Source organism: Monodon monoceros, unplaced genomic scaffold (genome assembly GCF_005190385.1).
Source record: "Monodon monoceros isolate NGI ecotype Baffin Bay Population unplaced genomic scaffold, NGI_Narwhal_1 Super_Scaffold_11, whole genome shotgun sequence".
Taxonomy (NCBI): Eukaryota; Metazoa; Chordata; class Mammalia; order Artiodactyla; family Monodontidae; genus Monodon; species Monodon monoceros.
In genome coordinates this window covers 3,229,950-3,244,939 of record NW_021703767.1, presented here as the reverse complement: position 1 = coordinate 3,244,939, position 14,990 = coordinate 3,229,950, and the positions used below count along the sequence as shown (strand labels likewise).

The window sequence follows — 14,990 nt, the reverse complement described above, 5'->3', positions numbered from 1 at the left end:
GGTGGGTGCAGAGCAGGGTGATCTGGAGAGAGAGGTGTGCCAGGCTGGGCAGGCTTGCATCACCATGAATGGAGAGTTAGGGAAGGGAGGGAGGAGGACTGTGAGAGAGGAGGTCTGCGGAAAGAGACCTCGCCAGGGGGAGGGAGAAATCAGGAGGCGCGGGCCACCTCCCTTGCAGGATGAGGGGCCAGCAGCCATCCTGCGGCTGAACCCCAGGGCTACAGTGAGGCTGGCCAGTCTCCTTCCTGCACTGAGAACGCTTCTCAAAGGCCTACAGAAGCGATGCATTTGACACCCAACTTAGCCAACGGGAAAGGATAGCAGGGTGTCCCCAAGCACAGGCCTGGCAGGGGAGGTGGGTACCTGCCAGGAGGCTGTGTGCACTCTCCTTCTGACCTCTTTGGGCAGTTACTGCCAGGCCTTGGATTGGTTTTATTTATTTATTTATTAACATCTTTATTGGAGTATAATTGCTTTACAATGGTGTTAGTTTCTGCTTTATAACAAAGTGAATCAGCTATATGTATATATATGTCCCCATATCCCCTCCCTCTTGAGTCTCCCTCCCACCCTCCCTCTCCCACCCTCCCTCTCCCACCCTCCCTCTCCCACCCCTCTAGGTGGTCACAAAGCACCGGGCTGATCTCCCTGTGCGATGCGGCTGCTTCCCACTAGCCATCTATTTTACATTTGGTAGTGTGTGTATCCATGCCACTCTCTCACTTCGTCCCAGCTTACCCTTGCCTGTCCCTGTGTCAAGTCCATTCTCTACGTCAGCGTCTTTATTCCTGCTTGGATTGGTTTTAACTTTAAGCATTGTTTTAACAAGGGGGAGACTTCTTCCTGCAATTTCTTCTGCAAAACATGCTTTCTGCCTCACTGGGCCCTTCCAGGGAGGTGATTTCCTGGGAGCTGGGCACCTGGGCTGGATTTAGATGCCATGTGTCTACCGCGGGTGCTTTGCAGGTACCCCAGGAAAATAATCAGGCTTGTGGGGGGCGGTGCCCCGTCACTTTCTGGCAGGAAGTGAGTGTGGGATTCGCAGAACACTGTTCCTGGGTGAGGTGGGAAGCCTGTTATGGCACCGGGGGAGGGTCCGTCTGGTTCAGGTGACTGAGACCCAGCGAGGTTCTCCAGCACAGCCACGTGAGGGGCGTGTCACACACACACACACACACACACAGGTGTGATCAAAGATGGTTCACCACAGCCGATCGTGGGCCCCATTTTCACTTAATACGAGGCTAGTCTCATGAGTCTGACCCCTGAGAGGAGGTAATAAGAATAATGTCCAGGAGACCAAGGCTGGCCCCCTTTAGTGCCGGTCCTTTCTCGGGAAGCCCGGCTCCGCTGCTGTCGGGGAGGACTTACCTTGAGGACAAAGGGTCCTTGGGGAGCTCTTCTTTGGTCAGTTTCGAACTCAAGCCCGGGCGCCCGCAGGCAGGTGCAAGGAGCGGGGACCGCGGGGAGGAGTCCTGAGCGGCGGTGGCCCGGGGTCTCCTCGTGGCGGCGTCCCCGCCCGGCCTCCTCCGGGCTGGCTGGGCCTCTGGGTGCGCTCCGGGGCCGCGGGAGGACCGGCGAGGGGATGAGTCGGAGGGGGAGGGGCCGAGCCGCCGCCGCCGCCGCCGCCGCCGCAGCCACCGCCCGGCCGGGCGCCCCGCTGCCTCAGGAAAGTGAAAGGGCCGCCGGGGCCTCCGCGCGCCGCCCCAGGAAGTCGCGAGCTGGAAGCGCCGGCGGCGCCCGGGCCGGGCAGCGGGGCGCGGGCCTGGGGGCGCAGGTGAGACGCGGGGACCGGGAGGGGGCCGGTGGGGAGCGGGCGGCGCGGGGACCCCCTCCCCACCGCCCGCGCCGGCCGGGCCGCGGGACTCGGGCGCCGCGGCCGAGCGACACCTGCCAGCGCGGGCGACGGGCGGGGAGGCCGGGGGTCCCTGCGCCGGACGCGCGTCTTTGTGCTCGTCCGGGGCGGAGGCGTCCGGTGGGCCCCGGGCCCGGGGCGGCCCTTGCAGCGGGCGGGGGCGGGGCTGGAGGAGCGGCCGGGCGCCCCCGGACCCGGCGAGCGGACCCCGGAGGAGCCGGTGCCGGGCCGGCAGCCGCCCACCGGAGCCCCGGGCGGGGGCGAGCCCAGCCGTCCTCCGGGCCTTTTCCCCGGCCGGGCAGCCGCGGTGACAGCCCAGCCCGGGGCTCGAGAGGGGAGCCCCGCGCGGGGTGGGCGGCGCGGCGGGACGTGGGTGTGCCCGCCAGTCCTCCTCCGAGACGGGCCGCCGGGGAGGAGCCGACTCCAAAGCCGGCGGGAGGCTCGGAGCGCCGGCTCCCTGGGCCTTCGGCTTGTTCGTCTGAGCAGCTGGTTCCCGGAGCCGGTGAGCCTCCTGGAGGGATTTTACTGGACTCAAAGCCCCGGAAAGTCACCCGGCTTCGGGGCCCCAACCGTCAGGCTCTTTTTTCCAACACCCCCCAGCCGCCGGCCCTCCCAGCCTCTGCAGCCACGCTGCTGATCCTGGGGACCTGGCGACCTAGGACTGCGACCAGGATCCTGGGAGGCCCCTCTGCACACCGCCAGGTTTGAATTTCTCCGGGTGGAATTCCAAAGCCCGCCTTCCCTTTATTCTCCCTGAGCTTTCTGTCTGGAAAGTGCCCACCTGCCCTTGAATCTGAATTGTGTGAGGATGTTCGAGTTGGTAACTAGATTAGATCTCCCCCTCCCCCCATGGCTCCTTCTTTAATGTCCTTTAAGGTCAACCTTGAGAACCCAAGGCTCTAGATCTTCAGTGTCTCACCATGTGGTTTTGGAACGGTATTTGCAGGTTCTGTGTTGTACCCGCCACCTTGAGGTTCTGTTTGTTGGTGGGAGAAAGTGGTACAGGTAGAGGATTCCTTTTTGTGTTTAGGCCCAGGAAAGAAATACTGGCTATTGTCATTAATTTTTAATATTGCTTACAGCCTTTAAAGCACAGACCATACAAAGTGTTTTCTCTGAAAAGGAAGTTGTGTTTCTCTTTCTCTTTCTCTCTCTCTCTCTCTCTCTCCTAAAAGAAAAATGTCTAAAAACTTGTTTGGGGAACGTGCATTCCCCCCGCCCCCTGCATTTGCCTTAAAATAAGATCTACTTTGAAAAACCTTGCCTTTAAGTAGATTCTTTAAGATGCGCCTGGGGCTGCTTTGATTACTGACCACAGCGCTTCAGTTGTGGGAAGACCTTTTGAGACTCATTTTCGTCTCCAGCGAGTACGGAACTGTTCCCCAGGTAGTGTTTCTGAGGGTTGGGCTCCAGAATGTGTATTGCCCTCAGGTCATCCCATTTTATAGTTACATAGTTTATAGACTAGGTTGGGCACTTCCGGAACATGGGTATAAAAATGTGTATTTTAGATTGTAAGAGAGATGCTCTAATGGGGTGTTTCTGAAGTTGCTGTCTTTAAGAGTAGAATGAAACTGGGTATTCTGACACTTTTCCCTACTGGAGTGGTGACTTCCAAGGGTGCCTATTAAGAGCCGTTTTTTTTTAAGTACGTTTTCTTTTTTATGTGCTTGGATTATGTGCCAAAAACGGGGCTTAAACCAAGTGATCTGCTCCAGTTCTGCCGCCCTCTCTTTGGAGGAGACCTGCCCAGAGGAAGCAGGTTGGAGGGAGGAGGGCACTGAGGGAAACTGGACCAACCTGAATTTGCCCCACAGCGTCCATCCAACCCAGATCAGCCTCCGGGCCTCTTCCTCGACACGGCAGTGGGGCTCACAGGAGAGCACGGAATTTGTCACTGATGACCTTGGCGGTCTTGACCGGCTGTCGCTGGAATGATTTTCAGTGGGCACCGTCCAGGCTTTGGAGGAAGGGGCCTCATTAAATAGAGCTCTTAATGTCCTACGTGTAAAATCTCTATGTTTACACATCTTAATTGCACTTACGGTGAAAACTTATAGCGCTTGAGTTCACCCATTTTACAGAGGTAAGAACCATGGTTTTAAAAGGAAATCAAGATTTTTTTTTTCCTGCTGACTTTTCCAATGTCTTCTGGATTTCTTTTTTTTTTTAACATTACAGGTTTTACCAGAATTGAATTGAGGTTCATTGATTAGTCGATGTAATAGATGGCCATAGAATATTTCCAGATGAGCTGTAGGTACCTAGAGAAGCAGCATCTGGACAGAGGAGGAAAGTTGACTCTGACCATCCATTTCCAGGTGCTGTAAAACTTAGACCAAATCCTTTACTCTAAAGGAATCACTCAAAGATTGTTTCTCAAAGTATATTTAGGCCCAAACAGGAGTCCACTCATTCTGAGGAGAATTTTAGTAAAACGGTTTTTTTAAATCTAGAGATTTGAGCAAAAACATTGCGAAGCATCTGTGGAGCTTGGTTCAGCGCATCTCCTGACCGCTCGCTCTGTGCTGGGTTCTGAACCAGGGGATGGGGACCAGGTGGCTGCCTGCAGCGCTGGGCCTTCCTCCGTGATTTCTACTGAGAGCGATACCAGCTGCTGTTTACTGAGCATCTCCTCCACACCGGGCTCTGTGCTGAGAGCTGTCCATGGATCACTCATTTCATCTCTATAACAACCCGAAGTAGCTGCCATCATCCCTGTTTCTTAGCTGGGGAAGGCGAGGGAGCAGACAGTTGGTGGCGTGCCTGGGATTACCCAGCCCAGGGTCAGCTGTCGGGGCAGGTGGCACTCTGGTGGGATGAAGAGCTGCGGCTGTGACATAGTTAGGGCCCCGGTGGGGTGTGGGTGCAGGCCGAGTGGCCAGGCTGGCTGTCCAGAGCAAAGCTGTAGTTCCCCTGGCTGGAGCAGAGGGGCCTCAGTGCCTCACTGAGAGGAGATGGGGCGAGTGGGGAGGGTGTGAGAGCTTGGCAAGGTGCATTTTGAAAACTCACTCTGGAGGGAGAGCAGGAATGAACGTGGGGAAACTCTTTTAATTGGGAAGACAGGCACTGAGGAATAGTTTAGGTCTTCTAAATCGGAACTATTTGCTATTACTTATCTGTTCTCTCAAGGAAGTTGTTTAAAGACACTGAATACATTTCAGCTTTAACTCGAGATAAATGTTTAGTCAAAAGTAGCTTTCTTGAACAGCGTTATATAACCTGTGACTTCTCGATAAGCATTAAGGTAGAACAGTGCATGCTTCTGCATGCACTGTGTGACTTAATGCATGGGCCCCAAAGCTTCCTTGTCACCGAACATTGGAGAAAAACTGAAGAATGGCACGAGTCGTGAGGTTGGCTTTGGGACAGGAGACCAGGCCTCCCTGCGCCTTCCTTCCCGTCTGGCTCTGCCTTCAGCCCTGACCGCAGAATGGGGCCGTTTTCCAAGGCCTCTGAGGTGACCACAGGTGTGAGAAATGAGGTGGCACAGACGAGCTGAAGTTCATTCCCACGGCATTACGTGCATTTAGACTCCATTGCAGAGCCCCAGTCAAATGATGGGCTTCATGACCTGCCACCTTGTCCAGGCCTATGTTCCTCTCTGTTACTGTGGCTCAGACGTAGCCCGGGACACAGCTTGGGGGAATGGAGCACGGCCAGTTCCCTGGCACCCTGGTGATTGAGCACCTGGTGCGACCACTGGGCACATATGGGTCTCCTGTGAGTATGAATGTTAGCTCTGTAGAGCACTGGGATTGAGAGTGAGCAGGGTGACCTCAGGAGGGCTTCCAGATAAAGAGGAGTTCAGTGGTTCTTTCTTTTTTTTTTCTTTCCACTGTCCATCTGTTTATTATTTGTTTTTTTTTTAACATCTTTATTGGGGTATAATTGCGTTACAATGGTGTGTTAGTTTCTGCTTTATAACAAAGTGAATCAGTTATACATATACATATGTTCCCATATCTCTTCCCTCTTGCGTCTCCCTCCCTCCCACCCTCCCTATCCCACCCCTCCAGGCGGTCACAAAACACCGATCTGATCTCCCTGTGCTATGCGGCTGCTTCCCACTAGCTATCGATTTTATGTTTGGTAGTGTATATATGTCCATGCCACTCTCTCGCTTTGTCACAGCTTACCCTTCCCCCTCCCCATATCCTCAAGTCCATGCTCTAGTAGGTCTGTGTCTTTATTCCCGTCTTACCCCTAGGTACTTCATGACCTTTTTTTTTTTTTTCTTAGATTCCATGTATATGTGTTAGCATACAGTATTTGTTTTTCTCTTTCTGACTTACTTCACTCTGTATGACAGACTCTAGGTCCATCCACCTCACTACAAATAACTCAATTTCGTTTCTTTTTATGGCTGAGTAATATTCCATTGTATATATGTGCCACATCTTTATCCAATCGTCTGTCGATGGACACTTAGGCTGCTTCCATGTCCTGGCTATTGTAAATAGAGCTGCAATGAACATTTTGGTACATGACTCTTTTTTGAATTATGGTTTTCTCAGGGTATATGCCCAGTAGTGGGATTGCTGGGTCGTATGGTAGTTCTATTTTTAGTATTTTTAAGGAACCTCCATACTGTTCTCCATAGTGGCTGTACCAATTCACATTCCCACCAGCAGTGCAAGAATGTTCCCTTTTCTCCACACCCTCTCCAGCATTTATTGTTTCTAGATTTTTTGATGATGACCATTCTGACCGGTGTGAGATGATATCTCATTGTAGTTTTGATTTGCATTTCTCTAATGATCAATGATGTTGAGCATTCTTTCATGTGTTTGTTGGCAATCTGTATATCTTCTTTGGAGAAATGTCTATTTAGGTCTTCTGCCCATTTTTGGATTGGGTTGTTTGTTTTTTTGTTATTGAGCTGCTTATAAATTTTAGAGATTAATCCTTTGTCAGTTGCTTCATTTGCAAATATTTTCTCCCATTCTGAGGGTTGTCTTTTGGTCTTGTTTATGGTTTCCTTTGCTGTGCAAAAGCTTTGAAGTTTCATTAGGTCCCATTTGTTTATTTTTGGTTTTATTTCCATTCCTCTAGGAGGTGGGTCAAAAAGGATCTTGCTGTGATTTATGTCATAGAGCATTCTGCCTATGTTTTCCTCTAAGGGTTTGATAGTGTCTGGCCTTACATTTAGGTTTTTAATCCATTTTGAGTTTATTTTTGTGTATGATGTTAGGGAGTGTTCTAATTTCATACTTTTACATGTACCTGTCCAGTTTTCCCAGCACCACTTATTGAAGAGGCTGTCTTTTCTCCACTGTATATTCTTCCCTCCTTTATCAAAGATAAGGTGACCATATGTGCGTGGGTTTATCTCTGGGCTTTCTATCCTGTTCCATTGATCTATCTTTCTATTTTTGTGCCAGTACCATACTGTCTTGATTTCTGTAGCTTTGTAGTATAGTCTGAAGTCAGGGAGCCTGATTCCTCCAGCTCCGTTTTTCGTTCTCAAGATTGCTTTGGCTATTCCGGGTCTTTTGTGTTTCCATACAAATTGTGAAATTTTTTGTTCTAGTTCTGTGAAAAATGCCAGTGGTAGTTTGATAGGGATTGCATTGAATCTGTAGTAGAGTACAGATTCTGGGTAGTAGAGTCATTTTCACAATGTTGATTCTTCCAATCCAAGAACAGGGTATATCTCTCCATTTATTTGTATCACCTTTAATTTCTTTCATCAGTGTCTTATAATTTTCTGCATACAGGTCTTTTGTCTCCTTAGGTAGGTTTATTCCTAGATATTTTATTCTTTTTGTTGCAATGGTAAGTGGGAGTGTTTTCTTAATTTCACTCTCAGATTTTTCATCATTAGTGTATAAAAATGGCAGAGATTTCTGTGCATTAATTTTGTATCCTGCTACTTTACCAAATTCATTGATTAGCTCTAGTAGTTTTCTGGTAGCATCTTTAGGATTCTGTATGTATAGTATCATGTCATCTGCAAACAGTGACAGCTTTACTTCTTCTCTTCCAATTTGGATTCCTTTTATTTCTTTTTCTTCTCTGATTGCTGTGGCTAAAACTTCCAAAACTATGTTGAATAATAGTGGTGAGAGTGGACAACCTTGTCTTGTTCCTGATCTTAGTGGAAATGGTTTCAGTTTTTCACCATTGAGGACGATGTTGGCTGTGGGTTTGTCATATATGCCCTTTATTATGTTGAGGAAACTTCCCTCTATGCTTACTTTCCGGAGGGTTTTTATCATAAGTGGGTGTTGAATTTTGTCGAAAGCTTTCTCTGCATCTATTGAGATGATCATATGGTTTTTCTCCTTCAGTTTGTTAATATGGTGTATCACGTTGATTGATTTGTGTATATTGAAGAATCCTTGCATTCCTGGAATAAACCCCACTTGATCATGGTATATGATCCTTTTAATGTGCTGTTGGATTCTGTTTGCTAGTATTTTGTTGAGGATTTTTGCATCTATGTTCATCAGTGATATTGGCCTGTAGTTTTCTTTCTTTGCGACATCTTTGTTTGGTTTTGGTATCAGGGTGATGGTGGCCTCGTAGCATGAGTTTGGGAGTGTTCCTCCCTCTGCTTTATTTTGGAAGAGTTTGAGAAGGATGGGTGTTAGCTCTTCTGTAATCAGTGGTTCTTTCTTACACATCACGTGAAGTTCATTTCAGTGACCTTTGAACAAGCTGGCCCCCACCCCACCCGAGGATGGATGCTCTACCCCTACCTGGTGGCTGTCGTGGTGGGAGCGCCCTGTTGCAGGGAAGTCCAGCTCTGCTGTGGGCTGGTTGACCACACCCCATGCGGTTACTTCTGCCAGGGCCTCCGACGGTGCCATTGTCAGAACACTTGACTTTTCCACCCCTCCTTCTCCTTGTAGAGAGCCGAGCCTCTGCTGGAAGGAAGAGGGGAGGCGAGACCCCACAGGACACCCCTGCATGCTTCCCAGGGTTAAGAACCTATTTATGAAGCATCTTATTTCGTGACCGAAGCTCCACGGTCAGTGAGACGTAAATGGCCCCACTTCCCCCCGGCATTCGCTTCATCGTCTCGTTCTCCAGGGATCAGTGGTAAGTCCTTGGGCACGGTGGCCCCCTGCCCCCAGTTTCATGATAAAACGCATGTGGATGACCAGCCTCCCTATAACTGTTGAATGGTTTATTGGTGGTGGAAACGGTGACCAGGGACACGGCTGAGCTGTCCATCTTTGGTTCTGACAGTGACAGACAGACTGAAAACCTTCGGGGTTTTCAGTGGTTTCTGGTCCACTGAAGATAATCCTGGCCCCCACCCACAGAAAGATGATCACTGACTACTGGCAGGATAATAACAGGGCCGTGGGTGAAATGAATATATTAACTCTGAGCTTAGTGAGTGGCCTCGCTGGGTCAGGACTTTCAGAGAGAAAATGAAATCCGAGCAAGTTACACGCAGATCGCTCTGTGTTCTGAGGGCGCCTGGTGTGCTCTGAGAAGCTTTCTCACAGGAGATTCGTGAATCCCACACTCCTTGGAGCAGGCGGATGGTGAGGGCGGAGTGCAGAGCTGGGCTGTCTAGTCTCTAACCCACACTCTCAGTGGGTTTTCTCCCCTGCTGATCTCTGTTGGGAAGGAAGAATTGTTCCTCTACCCTCATAGGTTGAATGATTGGGGGCATGTGAATTAAACTGACAGAAAAACAGATTCACAAGAGAAAAGACAGATTTAACCACGTATGTGTGGGAGTTCACAGAAAAACGTGACTCCAGGGGGCCTTAGCATTTGGGGATTGTATACCATCTTAATAGGGGAAGAGGGGCAAGAGAAGGGCGCTTTTGGGAGAACAGGTAACTTTTTGGAAAGGTAAATGTGCCCTTAGGAGACTAGCTGAGAGCTAGGATACCGTTGTGCCAATGTCTGTTTAGGTGTGATGTGGGCACATCCCGTTTCTGGCATTAAGACTCAGTCTTTCCTGGCTGCTCCCAGGGGAGGATCTATGACAGCTGACTTCTTTCTCAGAGGCTCTGCTTTTAGGCAGATAAGCGATTTCAGGACTCACGTGTCTTCTGCTCAAAATAACATTGATGCTGCAGTAGCGTGTTCTGAATCCCCTCAGCTCTGTCTCACCGGCGCACTCTTGGCCTCCGCACCTTTTGCAGCTTCTCAGGCCCAGGCTGGTGGGTGGAGCGCCCACAGGATCTCAGGTGTGACTTCAGACATCTGGCTCTTTCCACAGCAGTTCGCTTGTCCACTCGTCTCCCGTCTACTGCTAATCTAGCCACAAGTGGTTCCCTTTTATTTAGCGGGTGTTTATCTTTCCCTTGTTTTGAAACTTTATTTTGATACAATTTCAAACTCACAGAAGAAAATAAGAATGTTACCAGGAGCTCCCGTAGAACTCTTATAATCACAAATTCTATCTTTTTTTTTTAAGGTTGAGACCTACAGAGATAGAAAGGTGCTTCTCACACTTTAGTGTGCCTGGGAATCACCTGAAACGTGTTAAAATGCAGATTCTGACTCAGTAGATCTGGGTGGTGACTGAGAGTCTTCATTTCCCAGGTGATGCGGTGCTTTGCGTCCACAGACCACACTGTGAGTTGCAAGGAGATAGCATATCTGTCTTCATTTCTATTCCATCTCTACCTCAAACTTGCTCTTTGACCTTGAAAGGTTATTTAACCTTTCTAGATCTCAGCTTCCTTAGCTGTAAAAGAAGAGAATTAGCTTTTCTTCTAACATTCCTGGGAAGGACATTTTTTCTGTTTTTCTACCCAGCATGCGTTGCCTCTTCCTAACAGCACTTTGATTTCCTTTGGAGAATTGACTTCCCTCCTTTGTGTGCAGGTGTGATAGGTAGGTGAGTCTCAGGATTTTCCATCCCGTTATGGCAGCCCCGTGACCTTCCGCCATAGCCCAGGTCCAGCAGGAGGCAGGAGAGGACCTAAGGTGGGCTACGGGCCTCTCTCTCCTGGGACTTTCTGTCTTGAGTTGAGTGAACCTAGGGCAGAGGAAATGGTGAATCGCCTCTGGTCCAGCCGTGGGGGGCCAGGTTCAACTGGCAGACAAATTCTTAACATTTGTCCTCATTTGCTTCTCCCCCTACTTTCTCTCATCTGTGTGTGTGTGTGTGTGTGTGTGTGTGTGTGTAGATGTACTTATACACACACACACATTTTTTCCTGAACCATTTGAAAGCAAGTTAAAGACATTATGCCCTTTTATTTCTAAATACTTCAGTATGTACTTCCTGTGAACAAGACATTTTCATATAACTGCACACAAAGATCAAAATAAGCAAGTTTAACACAGATATAATGCTATTATCTAATCTACAGTCCATACTCAAAATTATATCAAATGTCCAATAATGTCTTTTATAGATTTTTTTTCCCTGGGCCAGGATCTCGTCTGGGGCCACACTTTGCATTTAGTTGTCCTGTGGGTTTAGTCTCCTTTAATTTGGAACTGTTTCTTGGCCTTCCTTTGTCTTTCATGAGCTTGCCATTTATGAAGGATACAAGCCATTTCTTTTATAGACTGTCCCTTGTTTTGTGTGTGTCTGGCATTTCTTCATGGTTAGGTTCAGATTATGCATCTTTGTCAGGAATAACACAGAAGAGAGACAGCTTCTCGCTGATGGTAAAGGAGTTACGAATATTGGTGGCGGGGGGGAGGAGGCACAGAATGAACCATGTGGTGTTGGGTTGGAATTAAAGATATCAAGAAGAACTGGAGAGGAAGTAGGGGGAGAAATGTGTGTGTGTGTGTGTGATGTGTGTGTATGTAGTGGGTGTGTGGGTGTGTTGTGTATGTATGGGGGGGGTCGTGTGTGCGTGTATGTAAAATGCCCTCTCTCTGCCCGCTGAGGGGCCCTGGGAACAGTAACACCCCGGCAGCAGTGAGCACACCCGGTGCTGGATCTCAGTTTCTCTGTAACGTTTTCCACTGAAGGAGCCAGTCAGGCATCCTTGGAGGCTGGGTCAGCACTGGGCAGGGAAAGTGAGATGAGCCTCGAATATCTTGTGCCTGCCAAGAAATAAGGAAGTGCTTAAAAATGAAGGGGCGCCCACTGGCCCAATCTGGGATGAGATTTGAAATAAACGATACCAGTAATGGATTATAGCCCATTGAATAAAACAAGCATCCGGTGAGTCCATTCTGCTATAACTAAATAACGCATAAAGGGGAGGAAGGAAAGCTCCTTCCTGCAGTACAATGCCAGCCGCTAAGTAGAGCAGGAGTGTCCAAGCTGGAGCATCGCCACCTGAAACCATCAGGGCCGCTTGGTTTAGGCAAGGATCATCAATGGACACACACGACGGGGGGAAGGTTGGAGGAACAGGATATCTATGTAACCTCAAACTACGTACCCACAAACTCCTTATTGACTACTAGAGGGAAAAACTAGCTCCTCTGAGGGGCGACCACGCAGAAAGCCCCTAAACCAAGCGGTCAGTGATAACATTACTGACGTCGTGGCCCTCCTTTAGGGTGCTCTGGAGAGACACAGTGTGCCTCGTTTCCTTGTTCCTAAATTAGGGATGTCTTCTTACTAATTTCTGTGCCAAACGATACTGTTCAGTGACTCTCGTCTAAAGAACTTTTTACTTATTTGCATATGACCGAGATAAATAACACTCAGATAAGGAAACAATATTCTCCCTTGAGTCTCTGAATTGTCTGGGAATGCCTGCGGCATTCTAGAGCATTGCTGAGGAAGCTTTGAAGGTGCCTTGCTGAGATAGGCTTTTTTTGCTAGAAACTTGGGGTTAACCCAAACACTATTCTTGTAGTATTGGTGGATACAGAGAATGCTATCTGTTGTTACAGAAAGCAGGTGGAACACTGATGAAGTAAAGGTTTAAATCATTCGTTTTTAATTGTATTTGCTTAACATTCATAAGCCTAACTGTAACGCAAAGCAGAAATTAAAGTATCGGATTATATTCGTTTCCTGGCACTGCTATAACAAGTCCACAAACTGGGTGGCTTAAAAGAACAGAAACTGGGGCTTCCCCGGTGGCGCAGTGGTTGAGAGTCCGCCTGCCGATGCAGGGGACGCGGCTTCGTGCCCCGGTCCGGGAAGATCCCACGTGCCGCGGAGCGGCTGGGCCCGTGAGCCATGGCCGCTGAGCCTGCGCGTCCGGAGCCTGTGCTCCGCAACGGGAGAGGCCGCAGCAGTGTGAGGCTCGCGTACCGCAAAAAAAAAAAAGAACAGAAATTAATTTTCTCGTGGTTCTGGAAGGCAGACGTCTGAGATCAAGGTGTCGGTAGGGCTGTACTCCCATGGAAGGCTCAAGGGAAGCACGCTTCCTTGCCTCTTCCCGTTTCTGGCGGCTGCTGGCGGTCCTAGTTTTCCTTGTCCAGCTCTACCTGCATCACCACGTGGCCTTCCTCCCTGTCTGTCTCTGTGTCTCCCCCTGGCCTTTTATAAGTACACGGAGCTGGATTTAGGATCTTAGTGGATTTTAGGTCGTACGTGAGTTAAGTATGACCTCAACGTAACTAATTACATCTGCAAGACCCGATTTCCAAATGAGGCCACATTCTGAGATTTATGGTGGACATCAATTTTTGGGGGGACAGTATTCAACCCACTGCAAGATGGATAAAAGGAAACAAATATTATCCAAAGTCCTTGCTTCACAAGTGATAAAGGAAGAGGGTGGACGAGGATAGAATTACAAAATGAGAAAGGGCTTCTGGAGGATTGTTTAATCCCCATAACCCAGGATAACCCTGCAGAAGTAAAAAGTCTGCTCGCTCGCCCGGACGGGGGTATTGCCATGGCCGCTAGGAAGGCACCAGCCCCACAGTGGTTTAAAAGTGACCAGTGGGGCTGTGTTTAGGCCTTCCAGAAGTGGAAAGCTCAGCCTCTAGCTGCTGGGTCTTCCCCTCTCCTCAAATCCTACGTAATAAGATGAGGAAAGAGAGAGGAAGGATTTGAAAACAGAGGGAGTAGAGTTGGCCTGATACTGGCGAAATGAAAGATCGGGTTCCTCTTTAGGAGACATACATTCTGTGTGTGTCTAGGAAACTCCCGGTTTGCAGGGTAGGTTGACCCTTTGCCCTGATTCTGCAGAGCAGGTTCCCTCCAAGAACCCTGCTAACTGGCAGGCCGGTACTCTTCCCAAAGGGGCTGATTCATCAAGGTGTTTCACCTCCACCCAAAACTGAACTGAAAATGTCTGGAGGCAGGTTCTCCACTCTGTAGCCCTCGGTGTTCTCGGGGCTTCCACGGCTGTGCTCCAGCGTGTGGCATCCCCCAGCACGGGGCGGTCATGGGAACTACTTCCGCCCCTGCAGGCTCTGGGCAGGTGAGCATCCCATGTAAGACCGCCCGCTAGACAAGAAGGCGAGGACCCGGGAATGGCTGCTGGGTTCCAATAACCTGGACAGCTTGACAGCCTAGGAATGAATGCAGGTGTGTTAGGGCCCCAGGGGTCTTCAGACCTGATTGAGGCATATGGACGAGCTTGTTATTTCGGGGTTTATTTATTCTATTTAATAAATATATTAAATGCACTTAATAAAACTAGAATATTTATAAGTGGAATGTTCTGGGTAGAGAGTGGAGACCATGAACCTGAGGCCCATTTTCTTTTTAAGTTTATTTATTTTATTTTTGGCTGCGTTGGGTCTTTGTTGCTGTGCACGGGCTTTCTCTATTTGCGGCGAGTGGGGGCTACTCTTCGTTGTGGTGTGTGGGCTTCTCATTGTGGTGGCTTCTCTTGTTGTGGAGCACGGGCTCTAGGCACGCGGGCTTCAGTAGTTGTGGCACGAGGGCTCAGTAGTTGTGGCTTACGGGCTCAGTAGTTGTGGCTCGTGGGCTCTAGAGCACAGGCTCAGTAGTTGTGGCGCACGGGCTCAGTTGCTCCGCGACATGTGGGATCTTCCCGGACCAGGGCTCGAACCCGTGTCGCTGCATTGGCAGGTGGATTCTTAACCACTGTGCCACCAGGGAAGCCCCCCAAGGCCCATTTAAGTAGACCTGCTCTTTCCAAATCCTTGTGAGCTGGGTGATGATGAAATTCAGAGTCTCCTGGCCGATGGCACACCTGTAAGCTGGTTGTATGTAGCATCCTTGAGGGCTCCAAATCCTCTCAGACTCTGATTTGGGAAGGGCTGGAGGTAACTCAGACTGAGAATATTTTCTTACTCCTTGTGGAGATGGGAA

General features: G+C 49.4%; 1 protein-coding gene across 10 annotated transcripts in view; it reads left to right on the top strand.

Annotated features, from left to right (window-relative positions):
• The first annotated feature begins 1,686 nt into the window (after window positions 1-1,686).
• SLC37A1 (solute carrier family 37 member 1) overlaps window positions 1,687-14,990 on the top strand; it is a 67,765-nt gene continuing 54,461 nt past the window's right edge. For 9 of the 10 annotated variants that reach the window (XR_003792340.1, XR_003792342.1, XR_003792341.1 and 6 more), the window contains exons 1-2: window positions 2,278-2,557; window positions 8,713-8,902. Coding sequence is in view for 4 of the 10 variants with exons in the window: in XM_029214452.1 (XP_029070285.1) it covers window positions 8,847-8,902 (56 nt within the window). In the remaining 6 variants the exon portion in view is untranslated. Of the gene's footprint in view, window positions 1,778-2,277; window positions 2,558-8,712; window positions 8,903-14,990 lie in introns of those variants that run through there. The other variant, XR_003792337.1, reaches the window with a different exon arrangement.